Source organism: Hippichthys cyanospilos, chromosome 3 (genome assembly GCF_059441005.1).
Source record: "Hippichthys cyanospilos isolate Australia breed blue-spotted pipefish chromosome 3, RoL_Hcya_1.0, whole genome shotgun sequence".
NCBI classification, from domain to species: Eukaryota; Metazoa; Chordata; class Actinopteri; order Syngnathiformes; family Syngnathidae; genus Hippichthys; species Hippichthys cyanospilos.
Genome location: NC_142371.1, coordinates 15,825,555 through 15,848,889, shown reverse-complemented (window position 1 = coordinate 15,848,889; position 23,335 = coordinate 15,825,555). Strand labels below are relative to the sequence as shown.

Genomic DNA, 23,335 nt, shown 5'->3' with positions numbered 1-23,335 from the left:
CACATGGCCAGGGGGATAGTGACTGGGTTACCCGAGTCCTCCACCACCTCCACTATGTCCACCAAGTAATCAACACGATGGTGATGTTTTTGCTTGACTCGCAGATCTGTTGAGTGGAATGATAAAATGAAGTGTCATAATGGATGAAATTCAAAACAAAATTACTGGTTGTTTACATACACACATTCCAGGCACACGCACGCGCGAGATGGTCATCATTATACTTAACTTTCAGTTTTTAACACAAAACCTTATCATTTTGCGTTTAATGAAAGAGGACTACAGAACTCTTATTGTAATTACCATTAAAAGTCGGAATTCACAGGATTTGTGCAATTTTAAGTTCAACCATAGCTGAGTGTCTAATTTATTCCATTTATTCCAATTAGAATAGATATGAATGACTCATGAACAAAAGTGTGAGGCACAGGCCACCGGCAGGTATAAGTGGGCGCTCATCAAATGTGGCTTCCCACACAGCCAGAGGGATGGTGACTGGGTTGACTCATGTGTTTAATTAATACCATTTATTCCAATTAGAATAGATATGAATGACTCATAGTTATGAAAATGCTTCATATTAACACCTCAATTGGAATTAAGAGGCCAAACCTAAGTTGACTTTCATTTGGATTCACAGGTGTGTTGTATTCATTTTATTAATCCAAACACACGTGTCACGTGTATGGTTCAATCAGAATAGCCAAGCTACGTCAATGGTTCTGTCTTGACTGAAATGTGTTGTGAGATTGTAGTTCACATGCTATAAATGGCAGCAAGAGCGTGACTGAGACAGAAGTACTTTGAGTACTGCATTGTTTTTGTCTTGATGTTGCTTGATAAGTATTAAAATACCTTGAACACAGGCAATTTTTGAGTACCACTGACATAGAAGCAATTAATTACTCACATCTACTTTGGTGTACTGCGTTGTGTGCATGGTGACACCGTAGTCATTGCCTCGTACACTCAAATGGGTGAAGCGATAGTTGATCCCCACAGAAACTTTATTGAGGGTGGCCTCCCTCCAGAGGATGATCTTCACAGATGCTTCATCCTGTAGTAGTTTAAAAATGCTCTGTATGTGTTGTTTGAAGTTCGACAACTGAAAATCACTAACTGTGTACTTACTTTTTGAATTGTGATTATGCACATGGGCGCATCCCGGGTGCCCCTCTGCCTCACCATCCGCATTGACTGCATCTAAAGTGGACCAAGGTAAACATAAAAGTCAAAGGCATAATTATGTGTGCGCGCGTGCTCGTGCCTAGAATGTGTGTGTATAAACAACCATGAAACTGAAAGGGAAGAAAAAAAGTCATTCGGGTGTCCTTGTAATAATCAGTTCATTGCAATAATTGTGTTAACCTGCACGTAACTGTATTTCAAATGCATTCATGTCCTTCTGGGGCAACCTCTCGACAAACCAAAGTAATGGTGAGTTTTAGTCAATCACATTTTGAACGTAAAACAAGTTGACACTTAATGAAAAACGAAAGGTATTCCAAATACAGTATTGCAAGAGAAAGCAAGTAATCGTGTTAGAACACAAAAAATGGACGTAATACACATGATGGAAATAGAATAATAGAAAAATAATTAATGAATAAATGATTTTATTTCACACGTTATCTTTGATGAGTGTATGTACAAGCATGTGTGTGACAGTGCTTATAGGTGCATATGTGACCTAATAAACTTACATGAGTTACTTGCCCTTCAAGGGAAACCATGCCCTCAGGCGCCTGATTTTTGATTGCCTGAGGGGTGATGGTGGCGATGGGGGGCACAGAAGGAGCTTGGCTTGGGCCTCCAGGTCAGGGGAGATGGTGAGTTGGGGACCAGAATAAATCTTCATCCCCCTCCTGCTTAGCAGGACATTTGGGGTCCGGCTATCCACACAATTACAAAAGACAAAGTTGTTGCCCTCTGTGACTTTGGCAGCCAAATCTGGAAATAGAACAAGTTTGTACACGCTTTGCCCGTCACAGAGGGCAACAACTTTGTTTTCATGAAATCCGTCCAACTCTAGCGGTCGTTAGGGCAAAAAATCCAGTTTTTGGCCGTGATGCATATTTCTACTTTTACTGCTTTCGCGATGAGCATCTGTGTTGCCACACTATTAGGACCGTGATATTTCATCAAATAAATTCTAAATAGTTGCCAAAACGGTACAGTTGTACCGAACCTAGTATATGCACAACATCATTTAAAGTTTAGTGGTATAATGACGCGCAATTTCCAAAAGAGTGAATTGTTGAGGGGATAACCACAAAGCATCAATTTAATTTCAATTAAATAATTTCATGTCAATTAAATAGGAACGTCTGCCTTTTCTAACGTCAGCGTAATATCATGAAAAAGAAATAAATTTTCACACCAGCATTATATTACATTTATTGACTGCATTTAAAGATAGTATTATGTACAACAAAACCAAATAATGCAACAATTCCTGTATTTGTAACGAAATAAAATGTCATGAGTCAGTGGATGAAGTTGAGAGCAATGATTTTAAAGATCCATCAGGTGTCAGTGTTGAGCAACAAAAGCAACAGGTCAAGCTAGCTTAAAGCCGCACGTGGCGAGTCTGTGTGCTAGCAGAAGCGTCCACATATACATTGTGATGGAAAACAAACTACGAAATTTCAGTTGACACTTTCTTTGCACATTAACAAAATAAAAATCCCTAACATATTCCAGCACTCTGGAGGGATTTATTGTGACGAGCGGCGACAAAGCAGTGTATATAATTAAATCGAGTTTTACCCCCCACCCCACCCCACTATTGCGTTGGAGAAAAAAAAAGGGGAAAACGTTGACGATGAAATAATGAAATGTACTGTCTATAATAGAAGAGCATAAAATAAAGACATTTCCAATGGTTCATCGACTGTTTGTAGTTTTACACAAAACGTGTTACACAATGCAAGGTAATTTTTCCTCCACCTGCTAGCCAAGAGGTTTTTTTTTAATATATGTGGCAGAAGGCCGAATTTTTTTTCACACTGGTTTGCACCGATTTCTAACGGCATTTACAGAACATAAAACAACGTTACGGAAAATAAACCTAACACTATACATTTTGAAGTGTATAACCATGCCTTATATATTAAATATTTTCGAGTTTTTTTGTCACTTTCTTACATTTTGAGTCGGGTCAGTCGGCAAAATGTAATTTGCAGTATTTATATATTTCAAATATATATAAAAAAAAAAACATGTCACAGAAGTACATTCACTCGAAAAAACTGAAACACGCAGAACAATAATTTTGGGAAGGTGTTACATTCGGTTTGAATTTAAGAGGAAATAATAGCCTACCTCTCTCTGTCGTCGTCAATGTGAGGTGGACTTTTTATTCCAAATAGCATAGACCCATCCCACTATCGCGTTGGAGAAATAATGGCCTACCTCTCTCTGTCGTCGTCAATGTCAAGTGAATTTTTATTCCAAGTAGCCCCACCCCTAAGTGGCAGAAAGCGGAAAAAACATTCGATTTTGGTAATGTACGTCATCTTGAAAAAAAAAGAGGGGTGATTTATTAAAGTTGTAGCGGGCTTCAAATCGGCTGTGCATACCGACTATGTGCCTATTTATTACTACTTAATAAGCATAACATCTAGAGGTACACAGGGGCTTGAGAATGCACACCATTCATAACATCAGCCTTAATAATTTAATGAAGCAACCCTCAATTTCCAGAGCATTCAAAACCAATAGTTTCTTTTCTTTTACTTTTTATTTTTGCAGCCATTGATTATTAACTAATAAACGTGACTACATAAGAAATAAAGTATTTGCACTCACCAATACGGGCCCGCACAGTACCTCCATTTATAAATGAAATGGTTAAGACCGAAAGACTTTGACCGAGCAAGAACAGTTTTTGAGCACATAAAAATATATTGATTTTCTGTGTTTGCGACCTCTGCGTTTTCGCTGAGCACGTAAGGACACAACTCAAGCGTGAGCGAAGGATTTGGAGCGAGCAAAATGTTTTTCTGTGCTGGACTGACTGCTTCGGCCAAAATTCTTGTGGTAGACAAGTGTGAGCAGTCTGGGTGTTGTCCAGGTTGTCTCATGAGGTTTGAAGAGGGTAATGTGGACAAAGTGTGATTCCTTTTGATACAGCATTTTGTTGGAATAAAGTTACTGAGAAATACAAGCAGCTTGTCTAAAATGCATCAAGTAAAAGCACAAAAGAAAAACCTCTCTGAAATTGAATATCATTATATTATAATGTTTAATTATAAACATTTAATTCTCTGGATATTATAATGATTATAATATGCAGAGAATTAAATGTATTTTGTGGCATTTAACAATCTGGCCATTTGCATCAAAGGGGTTTCCACTGTATGACACAATTTTACTGTTAAGCACTCAAGTATGCTGGCAGCATAATCGATGCAACACTGAATGGTGTTAAACTGAATGCGAGAAACAAACGCGAAAAGTAATTCCTAAGAAGTTAAGAACAAAATTAGTTGGTAGAGTATGCCTGAACAGTGGAGAGTGTTTTTTTTAATGTCTTATTAAATAAATCAAGATAAGATAGTTGAATAGCTGCACAATAAGAAATGTAAAAAAAAAAAAAAAAGGGAATAGAAACAAATCTGTTCCAGCAGCAAAGAATTTCCAATTGACTTTTTTTTCTTATTCAAACTTTAGGGCAGGGATCACCAAACGTTTTGAAACCGAGAGCAATTCTTTGGTACTGAGTAATACGAAGGACTACCAGTGGTGGCGGTTGGCAAAGAAATACCGTGCATTCGCCGGAAGAGGGCAATGTTGTATTGAAACGTATCCTAATTTTGTTCTGTTCGATTTCTATATTTTGTATTTCGGTTGAAATGGCTCCATATTATTTATAAGTCCACTGGAGCAATAGTGTTAATTTATGGATGATTTTCAATCCGTCAGCTAGCAGAGTTTATTAAGGGTCGCGAAAGGGGCTTCCGGGAAAATCATTCACGCTGCTGTCATCAAGTCAGACGGCACGCGTATATCCGAAGACGTAAAGTGTTCCAGCTTTGTCTATGTTTAGCGGCCCAAAGTGGTATGTATGAGTTTGGTTTATGTTTAAATGCATATTATGTTGTCCGTAGCTGACATCTCTTTTGTATGTGTCAGTTCTACGGTGTGAACTGTTGCAAACAAGTGCAGTCAGTAAAGCATTAGTACGAAGAACCTTGGTGTCTCTCCCTTTTTTTGGACAAAGCCGGCATAACCAGTTTATGTGAAGACCTTGATCATGTGATTGATTTCTCACAAGAATTAAGGATCAGCTGTAGTAAATCAAGTGTAATATGTCATGTATATGTGATTTGCATAATCGTTAGTAAAATTCCTGGAAAATTACAATGGTCTATCACTTGAACTATTATAACTATTATAGCAGACCAGGTCTGCTGGTTATTCATGTGATTTTTGGGGGCGACCCAGTGCCTGCGGCCACTACGTGGATGACCCCTGCTTTAGGTAATTCAATTATGCTGGTAGCATAAACTCTCAAGCAATGTATTATTCAATGACAAAGTTACACCTCAAAATTCAAAGTTCAAAGGAAGTTGCATGGTAGAATAGGCTAAAAGACGGTGGAAGAGGTTGAGCAATGTCTTGTTTTCCTGTAGTTTGAACATGTTTCCCATTGGGTGAATAAACATTTAAATATGAACAAATGTTGTTTTAGTCGAGGGGGTATCATACAGTGGAAAGTCCTCATTGTAACTACAATAGTATTTCTTAATGGAGAATTAATGATAAAATAGGAGATGAATAGATGCACAGAGTAGTACAAAAAAAAAAAAAATAATGGGAACAAATCTGGTCCAATCGCATCAAAGGTGTTTCCACTTTAAGGCACTTCCATTTTTTTTACTGTAAAGGGTAACTATACATTTAAATATGAAGAAGTACAGTGTTTTAGTAAAGGCAGTATCAAACAGTGGAAAGTCCTCATTCTAACTGCTGTAAAATTTCTTAATGAAGAATAAATGATAAAACAGATGAATTGATGCACAAAAAAAATAGCATCAAAGGTGTTTCCACTGTCTGACTCATTCATTTTATTACTGTAACGGACTCAAGTATGCTGGCAGCATTAACCGGTAACTGATGAAACACTGAATGATGCTGAACTGAATGTTGGTTACAACAGCTGAAAAGTAGTTACTAAGACAATTCGGAGGAAATTGGTTGATACAATAGGCTTAAAAACAGCAGAGGGTGTGTGCGTGTGTGTGTATGTACACACACACACACACACACACATTATATATATATATATATATATATATATATATATATATATATATATATATATATATATATATATATATTTTTTTTTTTTATAACAGGCTTCTCATTTCATGACTGTACATTCGAATGTCACCTTACACCAAAAACAGAAGTGCTGCATCAGTCCATCACACTGTTTTAGCTGAGGGGTTTTCATACAGTGGAAAGACAGAATTTAATCTCATAATAACTGCTTTAAGATTTCTTAATGAAGACGTAATGATAAAATAGTGGATGAAAAGATGCACAAAGACTTATGTAAAAAAATGGATTAAAGGAATAGAAACAAATCTCTAAGATCAAACAAGCTTGTCAAAAATTTTAAGTGCAAACCATTGAAAAAGGAGACCAACAAATACAAATACAATGGTTTACGAACTCCCTCTTTTACAAACTTTTCATTTTACGAATGTGGACCGCGGCGTTTTTTGTCCCCCTCTTACGCACAAACCTTTCGTTTTACGAACAATCAACATGCCGGTCAATGTGTCCGTACTATTTTTTTCGCTTTGCTGCATCAACAAAATCAACTGTTCTCACATGTCACGGTAACGCTGATATGCTATTGCTCTTACAATGTTACAGTCACTGTGTCAGTCACGGTGTCAGTCACGGAGATGCTGATATGCTATTGGTCGATTAAGGTCACAGTCCTGGTCTCAGTCACGGAGATGCGAATATGCTATTGGCCAGCGTCACGTCAATCAGAGAAATGCCAATGTGCTATTGGCCGAACGCCTTCATCTAGCTTGATGGCACAGCCGGTCGGTGTGTTGTGAAGACTTTGCAAACTTTATCTGTTAGACATGGCTTCTAAAATTGCGAGTGGTGGTAAAGGAAGAAATAAGAGGATGATGACAATAGAAACGAAGCAGGAGATAATAAAAAAATACGGAGGCGCACGCATAGTTAACCTTGCTCGTGAGTATGGCCGAAACCGCTCGGCATTCTTCTAAGGGCAAGACTTTCCTTGCCAGGGGACGGACCTCGGTCAACAACAAAATGGAGAGGCTTCTTCTATTATGGATTAATGTGAAGGAAATCGCCTGTGATATGTTCTCGTTTGAGAAAAGTTTTCATTTAAGAAAATAAATAAATTCTGCGGGTTGGTCTCTGCTCCCCTCCGCCTCCACCCAGCTCAAGTCACGTCGCCCCAAAGGTAAATGTCATTTTTCCTTTGTATATTTGTTTAATTTAACTGTACAGTAGATTGTTACTATTTTTTAAGATGTGTATAAAGTCATGATGTTTTTACCTAAGGTTTTTGCACGCGTTGCACGCATTCACTAATTAACATAGGTTTGGATTTCCCGTCATACGAGCAATTCGAGTTACGAGCATAGCTGCTGAACGGATTAAGTTCGTAACACGGGGGTCCACTGTAGTTGTGTGATGTGAAGCAGTACATTATAGCTTCATGTGTCAAGAGTGAGAGATTGTATTTATGTTATGGAATATTAAGATGTTACATGAAACATTGTCTGTATCAACGGCAGTGGTTAGATTTTGGAGCTGATTTGTTCTCATTCCATAACTTGCTAGGGCTGCGATTGGCTGGCAACCAGTTGAGAGTGTCCCTCACCCACTGCCGAAGACAGCTGGCATAGACACCAGCAAGTGAGCGGTCCGCGTGAGGCTATGCGCCGACAAATAGATGGATGGATATAATTTGCGAGGGTAAAAGTTAACACAGGCAATAACAAATTGAGGTAGATGTGCCTCCCAGAATGCTTGTTTGATCTCAGAGATTTAACGGAATCATGAGTATGGTACATACAAATGTATTTAAACAAATGCATGAGTGAAAAGGTATTTCATAGAGCAACCTTTGCAGAGCACACAGATGATGGCAAAAATGTATCTATGGATACAAATCATGTAGGTTGGATTGGGGGACTAGGACTGTTCTTTTCAATGCAGGGACAACAGCGTAAGAACAGGAAAAGAGATTGCATTCTAAGGATAGGATGGCGTCATGGTCCTTGTAAACTCCTCAGCAAGGTCGCATGATGAAAAGATGAAGGAGGTGGTGAACACTAAAGCTGTAAAAAGATAACGCTGCATTTAAAACACCACTTAATAGCAATTTGGCTACTCCTATTGGCGATTTACAAATGAATCGGCAGAAGTGGTGCTTGGTTGTCCGTGGTCTTCATGTTGTTGGCACTTGTTTTCTTTTTCTTCTTCATTTTTACTTTTTTTTTGTCTCTTGGGGAAAAAGGAGAACACACGACAAAACTTCCATGATGCTGACATCATCTTTCATTTTCTACAATACAGTAAATTAGTATATCACACTCATGCCCAATCAAGTATCCAGTGACATGAATACACTCACATATTTGTTACTGTGATTCTGCTATAAACTGCTTGTGCACCCGAACAAAGAGCCTGTTAAAAAAGAAAGGAAATATTTTTACAACATTTAATGGCTTTAGGAAAAAAGATAGGCTTAATGATTAGCAGTTTACCTTGAAGAGAGGAGATGTTCCAGATGACAACAGGTCCTTGAGCAAGCAGTACAATGGCTCATCAAAATCTTCTACTTGGTGGCAAACGTCCAGCTGTTGTTTGGATGAATGAAATGTGGAGCCACAGGAAACAAGTGGACAGCATCAGTCTACAATAACGAAACAAATCCGTTAAGGGGGTGAAAACAAAAGCTGAGAAAGATATCCACATTTTTTTAGCTGTAATTGACATAAATTACGGCAACTCTCTCCTTTCTCGTGAACAAAGGACCTGTTAGAAATACTGTAGATGGGACAAAAATTACTTATGATGAGCTACTTACCTTTTCCTACCAATAGAAAGAAAATGGTCTGTAGAAAGCACAAAACAGACGTGTTTTAATCCAGAGGGGAACTGCCACTGGACAAGCCTGATGATGTGTCATCAAAGCCTTTGACGCGGTGGTGATCTTCCACTCGTTCTTTGGATGAATGCAACATGTGGAGCCACAGGCAACAAGTGGAAAACATCGGTCTCCAAAAAAGAAACAAAATACACTGAGGAGGTGACAACAAAAGCTGATAGAGATATGCACATTTTTAGTTTTAACTGAAATAAATCACAGCAATTTACACCAGAATGAGGACAACTCCTGCTTGATTGCTGGCTCTTTCTCCTGAACAAAGAACCCGTTAGAAGTAGATGGGACAAAAGTTACTGTCGTTACAAAAGAAGATGATGAGCTACTTAGCTTTTCCAACCAATTAAAGAAGGAAAAAACAGACTTGTTTTAATCCAGAGGGAAACTGCCAATGGACAAGCCTGATGATGTGTCATCAAACTCTTGCACACTGTGGTGATCTTTTCTTTGGATGAATGCAATGTGTGGAGCCACAGGCAACATGGGGAACACATAGGCCTGCAAACAAGAAACACATTCAGGGGGTGAGGACAAACTGCAAAAGAGAGGCGAACCTATAGTTTGTTTTAACTCTTTTAGTGCCAAGCGTTATCGGAAAAGGAAACCTCGAGAGAGCCAGTGTATTTTGCATTTTCAATCATCTTTCACGGCCAACAGAATATTGGATACTATGTCTATGTAAATATGTAAATGTAAAAAAAAAATGAAAATATGAATATATCACATGAAAGATTGACTACCATTCCTTTGAATGCATGTTCAGTTGACAATAGTTATGTTTTATATGTAAAAACACTGTTATCTAGTGGTCACATTTTATCACAACAGAGCTTACAGAACTTATTTTAGATAAGCATTAGTAGTCAAGAGTGTATTCTCATTATGAGTGTATTCTCCATAAGAACATACTTATAACTTTATTATTTAGTTATTATTGTGATTACTATTATTAAAGGGTAGAATTCTTGTCCATGGCACTGAAAGCATTAACTGACACAGTTCACGGCAACTTACACTGGAATGAAGAGAAGTCCTTGCTTGTCTGCCACCCTGGTTTTCAAGTCAGTGCTCCACGATGTATATTTATGGGCACCGATCATTTTAATCTGGGGGGAAAAAAAAGGAATTCAGAACCATTGAGTACAAATATATAACATATATAAATAATAAATAAATATATATACAAAAGTAAAACAGACTTGGCTTTGTCTTACAATATATGTGTAAGATAAACTGACTGATTTAATAGTGCAACAGCTTTGCTTTATGTATTCTAATTGCTATTTTTCTGGCTGATTCATTAGTACAGCAGCTTTGCTTCATGTATTCTAACTTACTTTTTCAGACACCACAGCGCCTCTTTGTCTCATATGTGTGTGTGTGTTAAAAACAATGTCAAGGTCAAGGCCTGAATCGCAAGTTATCTGCAAGTTCTGCCACGGTGCACAGTGCTCATGTTGTGTGACGGTTGAATTGTGAGACCCCCACACCTCAGTAACAGTTTTTTAATAAAAAGACTGCAGTCCGAAAGCTCGGAGAGAGAGAGGGAAGAGAGACTTTGCAACGAGGCTGACATGGTCACGCTCTTTTTCGAGCTCTCCCCACTGCAGTGGTAAAACTTAATCTCTGACTCCTGTGTTGTTATTTACACCTCTCCTCGGGTCATTTGTGGGGTATCAAGCCCACTTCAAACCCAACAATATGTAAATATCCTTTCCATTTATATCTCTACAATGGCATGCCGTTTAAATTCATATGTCATGCGTAATGTCCAGTCATATGCACGTGCAATCAGAAAGTGACATGAAAAACGCACACAAGTGGCTTCTGTTCTAGTATTGACGTCTATTTCCTCTGAACAAATATCCTGATAAAATACACGGACCAAAAATTATTTTACTGGCTTTACAAAGGAAGACAGGTTGAATGATGAGCGACTTACCTTTTCCTACGAATAAAAGAAGACAGTCTGAAGAGAGCAGAAAACAGACTTGGTTTAATCCAGATCTACAAAATATAATCAAAATAGATGGTAGTGAGGACGACTGCTCCAAAAGATAGGCAGACCTACAATTGGTTTTAACTGACATACAGTAGTTCACAGTAACTTACACTGGAATTGTCACGTTTCTTGTCTTTTTAGTTTGTGTTGATTTGCAGACTGTCTCCTTCCTCCGCATTGGGCGGGGCCATCGGACACTCACACCTGTTGCGCATCTCGTCAGAGGGCTTTATAAGCTGGCCGGCACTTACAAACAAGCCTTTGCCGGGTTATCCCCTCGTCAAGCTCGCTTGCCGTCCCGTGAATCCCAGCGCTCTTGACCTCACGTCCCACCTTCTCGAGTCTTCTTGGTTTGTACTTTGTGCGTGTTATGTTTTACGGCTTGTGAACGATTTCTGTTGCTACTTTGTTTGCAGCCATCCCCCGTGGACTCACGTCCTCCTTGCTGCCCTTCTTCCCCGTGGACTTTAGATCCAGACGTTCTCGTCTCGCTTTGTGTTGGTACTTTGTGACTTTGGTTTGCTACTTTGCCTTCGGACTGTTTTTGTGTTTTTCTCACGCCTTGCGTGCTCCTTTTGTTAATAAACTCAGTAACTTCACCTCTCGTGCCTAGTTGGGGTCCATTCCCATTTGGGATCCGCGGGTTATTCGTGACAGGAATGCAGAGAAGTCCTGCTTGGCTGCCACCTTGGTTTACAAGTCAGTGCTCCTTGATGTATGTATTTGGGCACCCATTCTTCTACCCTGTGAGAAAAAGGGGAATACAATAGTGTCGAGTAGAAATTCGCATGCTGCAAAGGCGAGATGGGCTTGGCTCTTTCCAACATTTAAGTATAACCATTTCATTTTCTACAATGGTAGCACATTAAGATTATGTACACACATATCTATGCTCTCTATTATGAGATGAATCTACCATCTCTTCAGAACAACTAACCTGTTTAAAGTAGAGGAGAGTAAAATGACAACACTTACAGTTGACAAAAAAATATTTTATAGAGACTTACTTGGTCTGTTTTCTGCTGTCATTTCACGCTGACGATTATTACATTGTCAAAATTGTGAACAAAATTAATTCCACTAGACCCTCCCTCCCCAAAGATTTTTATACTTTCTCTGTACATTGTCTCTCCTCCTCACCTTCCACTCACCTTACACACACGTTAAACCGTCTTCGCAGCAGATTTCATCCTATCAAATGTCAACATATAATCCCACCACTCCCTCCCATCGACTTGACCCCTCCATTCCTCCATTTTTTTTTTTTTTACTTTTTCCTGAATTTTGACTCTCACCTCCTCACCTCCCACTCACCTTATCGCACACACACTACATCATCTTCACCCCTGATTTAATCCCATCACATCTCAACATTTGGGCTCCTTCACACAACAGGGACAACTCGTAATTTGCGACTTGGATAGGACTCACCTTTCAGTGTGTAAAACACAGAAGACAGGGTTGTGATAGCTATATTATGTTCGCAGTACACCTGAATGAACAGCACACTGAGGTCGGGAGACAAAAATGAGGTCAAGCAGTGTGTTCTTGTCAGTGGTACCTGTATTTATGAGCTGTGTGTAACCCTTAGAGACTAACAGTTCCATAATGGGCTTGTATGAGTCTGAGAGTGCATCTTCATTGAAATCTCCACATACCAAGATCTGATGATGATCCATCACTTCCAGAGCGTACAACAACCTTTCCAACTTTGGCAAAAAAGAGCGCAGACTCTATCCCGGAGGCCGGTACACAGCTGCAATGAACATATTGATGGGAGCTTCAAGTTTGACCACAACAAATTCAATATCAGTGACACCCTGGATGTAGATTGTTTTGTGTGCCGGAATGTGTTCTTTCACCCAAATACCTACACCGCTGCCACGTTTCGTTGCCAACTTGTTCTTTGCCCCTTGGACAGGGGCGGCTTGTCTCGCCACTGTGCCAGTCCTTTGGTCTTTCTTGTAGTTGTCGGCATCGATGGTCACAATTTCCTCATGAAGCAGATTCAGCATATGAGAGTTATGCTCATTTACCTGTTTGTTTGTGGCAAAAACATGAAGAACTTCCTTCGGGCAGCGGTGTAAGTCATAGCCAGCAAAGCTCTGTCCACTTCCGACAGCTCATGGGACTTCTTTTTGACGCGAAGTCGGTTCAGTAGTTTGACGAACGGAACGTCATCCTTCTGCCTCATGATTTCGGTCAGCGTGATCATTTCAAAGTTGTCGCGCCAGTGGTCCAGTCTGGTGGGATCGTAAACACCTAAAGGTTTGGACTGTCTCACAGGAGGTAGCTGATAGAAATCCACGACAGCGATAACGGACATGCCACCAAATGGTAAATTGATTCCTTTGATTTGCTTCAACCGGGCGTCGACATATGCAAAGAGGTCTTTCGACACTATGGAAGTCTCGTCGATGATGAGAATTTCAGCGAGCGATAGCTCTGCTCTCACTTCGTCCAGTTTGTTGCCCAGGCCATGATACGGGGGTTTGAGGCTTCTTGGCAGTTTCAGTAGGCAGTGTAAAAAGTCATACCTGAAATGTTGAAGGCCGCGGTGCCAGTGAAGGCTGCAAGAATGACCGTTTGTTTGGAAATGTCCGCTTCCTCAGCCAGTCTGCGCAGTATTTTTGTAGCCTCTGCGTGAATACATTTGATTAAATGTGACTTCCCCATTCCGGCGCCACCATTGATGTAATAGAAGAACTGCCGTGGTTTTAAGCCACACACACGTCGTATGCACCAATCTCTGACCAGGTAGAAGGCACACGCTTGCGTTCGGTTAAGGGTCCGATATATGTCGCGCAAAACAGCCGGATCGATGCGGCGGCTTCCGTCGCGATGGACATTTCCGTTACCTCGGACCTGACATTGTAGTCTGGTACGTTTTCCTCCGCGTCACCAGGATCATCCCTCGCATTAATTTCCTCGATGCACTCGAGTCTTTGCAGTTCGCTTTCAGGCGCTAGCTGACACCACTCGTTGAAGACTATTCCGCTTTCATCCACCTCTCGGATGGCGTTGTCAACATCTCTGCGTCACCGGGATCATCCCTCGCATTGATTTCCTCGATGCACTCGAGTCTTTGCAGTTCTCTTTCGGGCGCTAGCTGACACCACTCGTTGAAGACTATTCCGCTTTCCTCCACCTCTCGGATGGCGTTGTCAACATCTTTGCTGTGCTTCTCATCGTTCTTTCTCTTCCGGTCGACAATTTGCACAACGGCCTCTGGATGCTCAGCAGCCGGCAACTGTACAAAGGCATGGTCTTGAAACAACTTGTATGTAGGACTGCATGAACCTTTCAACACCTCTGCAGCGCTCATGTGCAAAACTCAAAAACCTCTTACCTCTTTGGTTCTGGACTTCAACTGGCAGTCGGCACGATGAGGCAGATAGAGCTTGAGAATGGATTTTTTTCCTGTGAAAATTTACAGTATTTGATGACGGCGTGTTTACCTGTTCTTTTTTGGACATACCCCATGTCGTTCAGCAGGGGGAAAACATTTCCGCCTTTAGCTTGCTTGCCGTACACGATTCCGCAGGTTGAGGCAAAATCAGCCAAGCACTTCGCTTCAAATTCCTCTGTTTGAGGTCTGCCCTTATACTTTTCCGGCAAGCCGGTCATCCACACTTCAACGGACTCCTGCGTTTGGCCCTCAAGGTAAGAGAGGGGATAACTCATTTTCAGCGCATTGTCACTGGTTTGTACAAAAACCACACTGCAGGACGCTTGCTTCATATGGAGGCCACATTCGCGTGCGACGCACTCTTGTGCACTCACCTCTTTTTTCTTTGAGTACACTTGCATGATTTGTTGCATTTCATCGCTCTCGTTGACATTTTCGCTGCGGGAGTTCACAATCACCGATTTCAGGTACTGGCTCAGGCCGTGTTCAGCTTTGCTGATGTAGCTGCAGATGTAGGTAATGCAGGAATAAGCGTTCAGAATGTACCGAATGTCCATATTTGCATCCCAAGCAAGAAGCAGGTGTCGATTGTAGTTGTTCACCCAGCAGTCTTTGGGCTCTCGCTTGAGCACGACAGAGGTCTTTGCGGCAATTGAGTACAAACCTTCCATGTACTCATCACTGGTGAGCTCGCACTTAGCCAGTAGCTGCGGCAAAGTCAGAGAGGCCGTTTCCTGTTCGTTCAGCAAATTTTGCAAATCAACAAGCTTGGGGTTTGGCGCCGACCACTTCTACTTCTCTGGATTTTCTCCATCACACTCTTCACGTCTCATGATCATGGTTCTCTCGCACGGCTGCTTGAGGAAACCAAAACGGCACTGCGCGCCGGGTGCTTTGATGCACGTCTTTGAATGAGACTTATTTTGCATCTGAACCTCTGTGACTTTTTGATGCAGTTTGGGTTCCTTTTCCAGGTTGGGCAGCTCAGCGGAAATGTAGCGCGACACAAAATCGCAGATTTCTTGATCTGAGGCCTCCTCAAAGATGGGGGCGACTTCAACCCAAATGATGCAATGGATGTGCAGACTTCCTCTGTGCTGAGACTCCAATCTGTAAAAGTAGTCGACCACTTTTCCAATGGGTTGCGCCGGAGAACAGAGCTTCCACACGTTTGTCAAACATGCGCATCGTTGTCATCGTATTGCTGCGGAGAATTTCACACTTTGTGGCCCAGTCGTGGTGAGCGAAAATCACCCGTTCACCTTTTTGCGCTTTGATGGCGGTGATGACTTCTTCCCAACGCATTTCAACAGTGGAGAATGTGCAGAAGAACGTGGGTGTGCCTAGCTGCCGAATCATGGCAAAAAGGTCCTTGAGACATTTCTCCCAAAAGGCCGGGGTGCCCCTTAACGGGACCATGAAGCGGAGGGCGTCTTTGCTGTGTATCAGTTTTTCAACTTCCCGTTTGTCCTGCAACATAGCATTGTTTATTTGCCGACTGTCTCTGGTAAAAGGTTTACCTTTACGTAGCTGTATTCTTATGCTTGATGTGGCCTGGTGGATTTCAGTCACAAACTGAGCAAAGAACAAGTAGTTAGTGTCTCTGGCAAAACGTTCATCCACACAAGACAGTCGCACTAAATCATCTGTTGGTGTTAGTTATATACAGTTTCATATGTACTGTAATTGTATGCTTTTATTTGATGTTAACCAAGTGATGCATCCTCAAAACACATATGAAGATTTTTTGCACAAAATCATCTGTTGGTGTTAGCTATATACAGTTTCATATGTACTGTAACTGTATGGTTTTATTTGATGTTAAGCAAGTGATGCATTCTTGAACGGACATCACCATCTAATGCAAAGGTGAGCTGTACCTATCAGTTCAAAAATGGTGTGCCATCAGGAACTACAGACATCCAGGTACTTTAGCGAGAGCATTTGCAATTGCACAAATCACATCGCCGTCAACATTAAAGACAAATTTTAGCTTTTAAGCAGACCTTAACGTTTATGCAATACACATCTTTTAACCTTTTTGGTATGAATAAAACATGTTCATTTTCACATTAGTTTATTTAAGGTTTTCTCCAATAGTTTCAAAAAATATATTTTACTAATTTATAAAATTAACAATAATGAAATTCAGGTTATCCATACCAATGCCAAAAAGTCCACTTACCAAAAATCTAACAATTAGCCAACAGAGAAATAATTAAATGTACTTTTTATTTACTGTCTTTTATTTAGCTGTTAATGTATACACTGTAACATGTTTCGCATACCCCTACTAATGCCAAAAACAGCATGCTGATGGATGTGTGAAAATGTGTGTGTGCTTATGTGTGTGTGTGTGTGTGTGGGGGGGGATGATGTACAAGACTTCAAGAGCAAAAAACGAGACACTGACTGGAACCTACTTATATCTAATATATCTAATATTTGTCGCAAAGTCAAGCGTTCAACTGCTAAAAAGGAGATGCCTAACTGTTATATGTACTCCGGGATTACATGACGCATTTAAAAAAAAATTTTTTTAAAAAAAACGATTTTGAAAGTGGCATGTATGCAAAAAAGTGCTATGAAGAGTATTTTTAAAATATGCATATATTTTTGAGAAACACACCGGAATTACATTTAAAAAAATTATAATCTAATAGCTACTCAACCCCATTATCCCAAAAAGCCTTATTAGAATGATTTGACCAACGTTCTTTTGTCTTCTTCAAATATGGCTATTACATTTGAAGTCCGGTGACAAACAAGACAGTTAAGATGAGCCTGACAGATATGTGCTGTTCTCCGTTTCTACTCACAGTTGTCAGAAATACTTCAGACATTGAGTTCAAGGCAGCAAGACTTTTTAAAAAATATCTTTCACAAAATTAAACATGCATATCTAATATCACATGTGTTTAAGACGACAATTGAATTGGCACAATGACAACGATGACAAGTTAGGGTATTGACGATTTTTGTTCAACCGTCACTTCTTCTATAAAATTATGGTTGTGTCATTTAATTTTGCACTGTTTTTTCATTTAGTTATGTGCTGTACATTCCACCGAACGAAATATTTTATAATTAGGTTTAATCGTTTTTACAGCAAATTACTTAAGGATGTGTAAGTAATTAATAATGAATGAGAAAGAACGTCTACATTTTGTCTTGCTGATATTTATTAAAGCCATACAATTACATCTGTAAATAGAAGATTGTAGATAACGATAATGGCAGCAAAATTACGTTAGATAAGCAAGCATGTGAAAATAATAATAACGATAATAACAATAATAACAATAGTGGGGGAAATTCTAGGGGAATTTAGTGATAGCTGAATTTGAATATATTTCACAGCACACGTAGCATTAGTATACTAGCGAACAAACACGTAATGAACAAATTATAATGTAATTAATAATACTCAAAATAGTGAAAACAAAGTGATGGAAGAACATAGAGGCTACTTTTTTTAACACCAACTAAGTACACCACTAATTGGAGAAAGTAAAGTTAATTACAACATTTATTTTTACGACAACTAAGTACACCACTAACTTAGTGTTGTTGTTCATTATTGCGTAACGAAAAATAATGAAATAATGATTAAAATAAATGATAATGAAAACAACGTTTTATTCATAAAAGTAGAAGATGGTGGCGGTCGATGTATTGCATTTAGTAAGCAATCAGGTTACTACATTATATTACCGCAACATAACTAGTCAAATGCGTCATCAAATTAGCACACGTAGCACACGTGTCGGCATACTATAGGACGAAAAAACTTAGCGAACAAAGTTGAAGTAATAATGACTAAATATGACAACAATTACAAATATTAATATCGCAACAGTTTAGACGACTTACTTACTTCACGGTACCCACGGGAAGAGCTAAACCGGAAGAGCAAGTGCACGGAGGTCAGCCCTTGGGTTACTTTCGCTGACACTTGGAAACGAAGTTTATTTTGGAAACGTCTTTGGAGTGTTGCTATGCAAAAAAATGTTTTAACAATATATTATTTAGATTTGTTGCCGGTAGTGAGGGGCAAATTGAACTAAGACTTGAACTTGTGAATCAATAGGGCCGTAAATGTTATGAGCGCGGGTCCGAAATTAGAGCTGTGATGTCCCACTCTTCCTAAACAGTCCTCTACCACAAACTGACACAGGGAGTTCGCTTTTTTAATCTACAGTATTTGTTTAATGTTGTGTTGTACTGAATCTGATGGTTTGTAGCCCACAGGATCGTGAAATATTTATTGCCATGTACTGCATTGTATCAGTAATAAAGAATTTAGAAAAAAAAGAAAGAAAAAATAAGCTGTCATTTCAACTATCGCGTGAGCAGCGTCGACATCCATGACTGGGCCGGCAACTACAATTCTCTTGACAAAAAAAAAATCACAAAGCGGGACGATGTATCGCATGGAGGACCAAAAGTGCAAAAATTCAATAAATAAATGTACCATTCAATCATTAAATATAAGTGTCATTAAATAATTAAATGTGTCATTAATTAATTAAAAGTGTCATTAATTAAATAAATGTTTAAATAATTTAAACGTTTCATTGAAATAATTAAACATTTATTTAATTAATGACATTTAATTATTTTATGACACATTTATTTAATTAATGACACATTTAATTATGTAATGACACATTTATTTACTTAATGACACATTTAATTGTGTAATGACACATTTATTTAATTAATGACACATTTAATTATTTATTGACTTATATTTAATGACACGCTGTTGCTACGTTTTATCCTTTACTTCTCTGTCAAGCTCTCGCGTCATAGTTTAATGGGCGGGTCCTATTACCTGATTGGTTACCCTGCTTTGTCTTGCAATCAGATGTTAGGACCCGCCCACCCATCAAATTTGACGGGAGAGGTTGACAGTTTAGCAAAGTATGAAACACGGCCAGTTTTCAGCTATTTCTCTATCTGTCATTCGGCAATCTGTCTGTAAACCTCGCTCGTCAATTTAGTGGGCGGGCCCAAAGCCTGTTAACTCAAATCATGTCCAATCCATTACTTCGGCCTGAAGAGGTTGGAAACATGGCGGATGCGATGACAGAGGACCTTCGTGATCTTTCACGACAGTTAGGTCGAGATATTTCAGACCTTGCTGAAAATGTGGAGGCAGGGCCTGTAGAAAACGATTTTATTCAACGAAAAGTGAAGGAATTTATTGAAGTTGCTGGACTTATTTCTGCACTTTCCGTTTCCGACATTGACCCAAGAGTGACTGCAATTTGAGAGGAAGTACAGTAGAGGTTCACAGGTCCCCGAGCACGACACACAAATGGATCGGGACGTTTGGCGTTTGATATCCCAATTGCAGTTCTGGAAAGTTACGTACTTTGTGGATTATCAACAAGTCAAATTGCAGCGACGTTCGGAGTCTCAAAGAGGACAGTCAGGAGACTCATGAAGCAAGCCAGTTTGAGGTAAGTGTACTACATTCACAAGTTGTCAGCTTATTCAGCGATCTCATCCACGTTTAGTGCCACATTTTTTTTATTATCGGTAATGTATTTTGTGTAGAAAGAGAGATCTCTTCAACGATGAACGACGAGGAACTGGACCGCATTGTAAGTGAAGTCCACAGAAGCCATCCAAATTCCGGCTACAAGTTCATGCGTGGCCATCTGAATGCAAGAGGTGTGCGTATTCCAATTGAGTAAAACGATATGAGCAATGTTTCAATTCGTTTTAAAGTATTGCTTCTTTGAAATCAATTAGGGAGCCTAGCTGATTTCACGCATCTGGGATTTTATCTGCAATCTGCTGAAATTTAAGTTAGCAACTTGATTTGTTTCTGTCGTGCGTTGAATAACTTTTATTTTGAAGGCTTTGGCTTTGCTGCACTGAAACTGTTTTACACACATGACTGTATATTTGTTACTTATAACCTTACCATTGCTTCAAAAAAGGATACCTTAAGAAATCCCAGAGGTCAATTTTATTTTCCTTCTGTCAATCTCAAGGCTGCAAGAGTCTTTACGCCGAGTCGATGCAGAGGGAATTCAAATGAGACGGCTCAGGTTGCATGTTTCAAGACGACGACAGTATTCTGTTCCAGGTCCAAATTCTTTATGGCATATAGATGGGAACCATAAACTAATCAGGTCAGTGATCGTATTCAGTAATCTGTACATCTTTCTCTAGTTAATATTGAATACGATATGCTTTACCATAAACTTTTTTTTTTCTGTTCACAACTGCCTGACAGGTGGAGATTTGTTGTCCTTGGCGGGGTGGATGGATTCAGTCGTTTAGTGGTCTATTTGACTGTGGCTGGCAATAACAGAGCTTGTACAGTCTTACAAAGAACGTTTCATAGCTGCTGTTAATCAGTATGGGCTGCCTTCAAGAGTCAGATCTGATAAAGGGGGAGAGAATGCAGATGTGGCAGAGTTCATGATCAGGAGCAGGGATACTAACAGGAATTCACACATCACAGGCAGAAGTGTCCATAACCAGCGGTAAATACACATTTGGATCACAATATCACCAGATGAGTGTATTTCTTTATAATGTCACTAAGAAATAATTTGATACATTGTCAATTTTGTCCTAAGCACAGAATTGAAAGGATGTGGAGAGACATTTATCAGCATTCCCTGGACCTCTTCTATCAGATCTTCACTTCACTTGAAGCAAAGGGAACACTGAATCCAGACAACGAAGTTCATCTTTTTGGACTGCACCGGATCTTCCTTCCACAAATTCAGCAAAGCCTGAACTCTTTCCAAGATGCTTGGAACTGTCATGGCCTTAGAACTGAAAGGAACCAATCACCACAACAACTCTGGAGACGTTACAGAGAGCAAGGCCCGATGGCAGATCCTACTGAGGTTAAAGAAAGATATGAAATTCATTATGAGAGGGGGGACAAAACCTTTGAGAGTGGCCTATCACACACAGAAAGCAGCACCCCAGGTTATGTCATTTTAAGAAGTCTAAATGGCCACTGTTGGCTTGAAGAAAGAGGTTTAAAAATGTCAGCATGATGTACCTAGTGGAAGTAAAATAAAATAAGTTGTTCAAAAACTAAGGCTGGAGCTTCCATTGTCTGTTCAAAACAGGAAGTTTCAAAGCCTATGTTGAACAGAGTATCATTAGGAGGAGTAAAAAAAAATACAACTGGGTCATGAAGCATCTTAAAGCGTACTTTTCCCATCACTGCTAAATACCTCATGTCACCGGTTATAAATTCAAAATTGATCATATTCCTCGTCTTTTCAGGTTTACCAAGACTATGGGATTGACTGGAATGGTCCTCATGCTCTACATGGAGGGACTGTGTTAGTCCCAGAGATTGAGCTGGACCGTGAGCTCTCCAATGAGGAAGTTGCCAATTTGCCAGCTTCTGGAACTTCTTTGACTGAGGCACTCAGATCATATTTAGAGACTGTGCAGGTTTTAACAGGAATCTTAGCAGACTGATGTCAAGACTGTTATCTTATTTGGCAGTATGGAACATGTGTGCATTGAAACCTTTGGGGGAGAAATGCTTTTCTATGAAGAAAACATGTAAGCACTTGAAGCTACCTTTTGACAGCTGCAGTACTTCCAGAAATTGAACTTTAAGTATCTTTAATGAAGACACATGAACTCTCATCACTGGTACACAGAATGGATAACATCAATGCTGTGTTCTTCACACTCAGATGACTGATACAAAAATGTTTAAAAGATGCATAATAAAACAGATGCCAAAAACTGCATGGTATTTGTGTAGTTTCACTGATACAGAATTTGTGTCACTTAAACCTCCTGAACAGTGCATTCAATAACTTTTATCATTTAAACATTTCTCGTTCCGTCCTCATCAGAGTCCCTTACATCTATCTTCATTCTCAGTGGTTTCCCAAATGCATGTTTCCTTCACAGACTCTCTATGTAAACCTTGGTAGCTTGAGCTGGTTCCTTAATAAGCTCCCATTCTAGAAATAAATAAAAATGAAAATAAAGTAATAGATGTCAGAGACGTGTTGTGACTTTGCAAGTTACATGAAACATATCTACTCATTATCCATAAATATATGATTCATATTAAATAATGAAATGCCAAGTTAAAAAAGGAATTAACTTTCAAACCGATAGGTTCAAAATAACTTATGAGCAAGGAAAAAAAAAGACTCATTCCAATATTTATTTGATCACATTTTCAGGTTTGGTTAAACAACCCAGATTTGAGGCTGTCTTGTGTATCATTGAATGACTAAGTTCTCGGAATTACTTTTGTGCAAAACAACTCAGAAAATTATATCAAATTGGCCTAAATACTGGGTCAGTCCTTTTTTGACTTATAGTTGGCTTTTTTATTTAACCCAACCATTTGTTGAATATAACATTCTGAAAAACAATATTTTTAACATACACAATAGTTGTGTTATAGTGGTAGTATAGATTTGTCTACATGTTATTTTTCAATAAGACTCTTTTACACACAACTGGAGAGGAATTCTATTGTGATGATATAAACCTTCTTCTGTGTCCGTATGGTTCAGTGCCTCAGTGTTAGTCACTCCTGGTATGACTGCACTCTCCGCTGATGTTTCAGGCCTCTCTGGAACAGTCATTGACTGAGGCTGTCTCTCTGTCATTTTCACTTTGGCCTGCCTCTTGATGTGTATTTGATTCCTCTGTTGATGTCCTTGAAATGTACAAAATATCTTCCTATTATCTTGATTGTGTGCTCGACACTCTTGAAACATTTGTT

At 39.4% G+C, this 23,335-nt stretch overlaps 1 protein-coding gene, 1 long non-coding RNA gene and 1 pseudogene across 33 annotated transcripts in view; 1 reads left to right on the top strand and 2 right to left on the bottom strand.

Moving 5' to 3' along the window:
* Positions 1-31: 31 nt before the first annotated feature.
* LOC148425869 (uncharacterized) lies at positions 32-21,189 on the bottom strand. Of its 25 annotated transcripts, none has more exons than XR_015865182.1 (15): positions 14,961-16,169; positions 14,636-14,834; positions 14,527-14,547; positions 14,036-14,427; positions 13,715-13,816; positions 11,288-13,420; positions 11,118-11,182; positions 10,190-10,281; positions 8,775-9,673; positions 8,642-8,694; positions 3,325-8,511; positions 1,704-1,950; positions 1,132-1,203; positions 911-1,057; positions 32-106 (listed from the first exon to the last, which is right to left on the bottom strand). XR_015865182.1 is itself a non-coding variant. In XM_088411393.1 (11 exons), the coding sequence occupies exons 2-5, from the start codon at positions 15,255-15,257 to the stop codon at positions 14,414-14,416; spliced, it is 549 nt and encodes a 182-aa protein (XP_088267519.1). In that variant the 5' UTR covers positions 15,258-16,056; positions 20,525-21,189; the 3' UTR covers positions 8,642-8,694; positions 8,775-9,673; positions 10,190-10,281; positions 11,118-11,182; positions 11,288-13,420; positions 13,715-13,816; positions 14,036-14,413. The 25 variants fall into 25 exon arrangements, 6 of the variants coding, with proteins under 6 accessions (XP_088267519.1, XP_088267516.1, XP_088267522.1 ...); XR_015865186.1 differs by having other exon boundaries at positions 1,704-1,892; positions 14,961-16,168; XR_015865188.1 differs by lacking the exon at positions 1,704-1,950 and having other exon boundaries at positions 14,961-16,168.
* On the top strand, positions 19,488-22,587 carry LOC148425868 (uncharacterized; annotated as a pseudogene). Its single transcript, XR_015865180.1, has 6 exons — positions 19,488-20,054; positions 20,152-20,270; positions 20,595-20,735; positions 20,840-21,092; positions 21,194-21,464; positions 21,856-22,587. The product of XR_015865180.1 is annotated as an uncharacterized LOC148425868 (transcript).
* LOC148425867 (uncharacterized) overlaps positions 22,190-23,335 on the bottom strand; it is a 26,668-nt gene continuing 25,522 nt past the window's right edge. For 6 of the 7 annotated variants that reach the window (XR_015865207.1, XR_015865204.1, XR_015865206.1 and 3 more), the window contains one exon: positions 22,190-23,269. This is a non-coding gene — a long non-coding RNA (uncharacterized LOC148425867). The remainder of the gene's footprint in view (positions 23,270-23,335) is intronic. The other variant, XR_015865202.1, reaches the window with a different exon arrangement.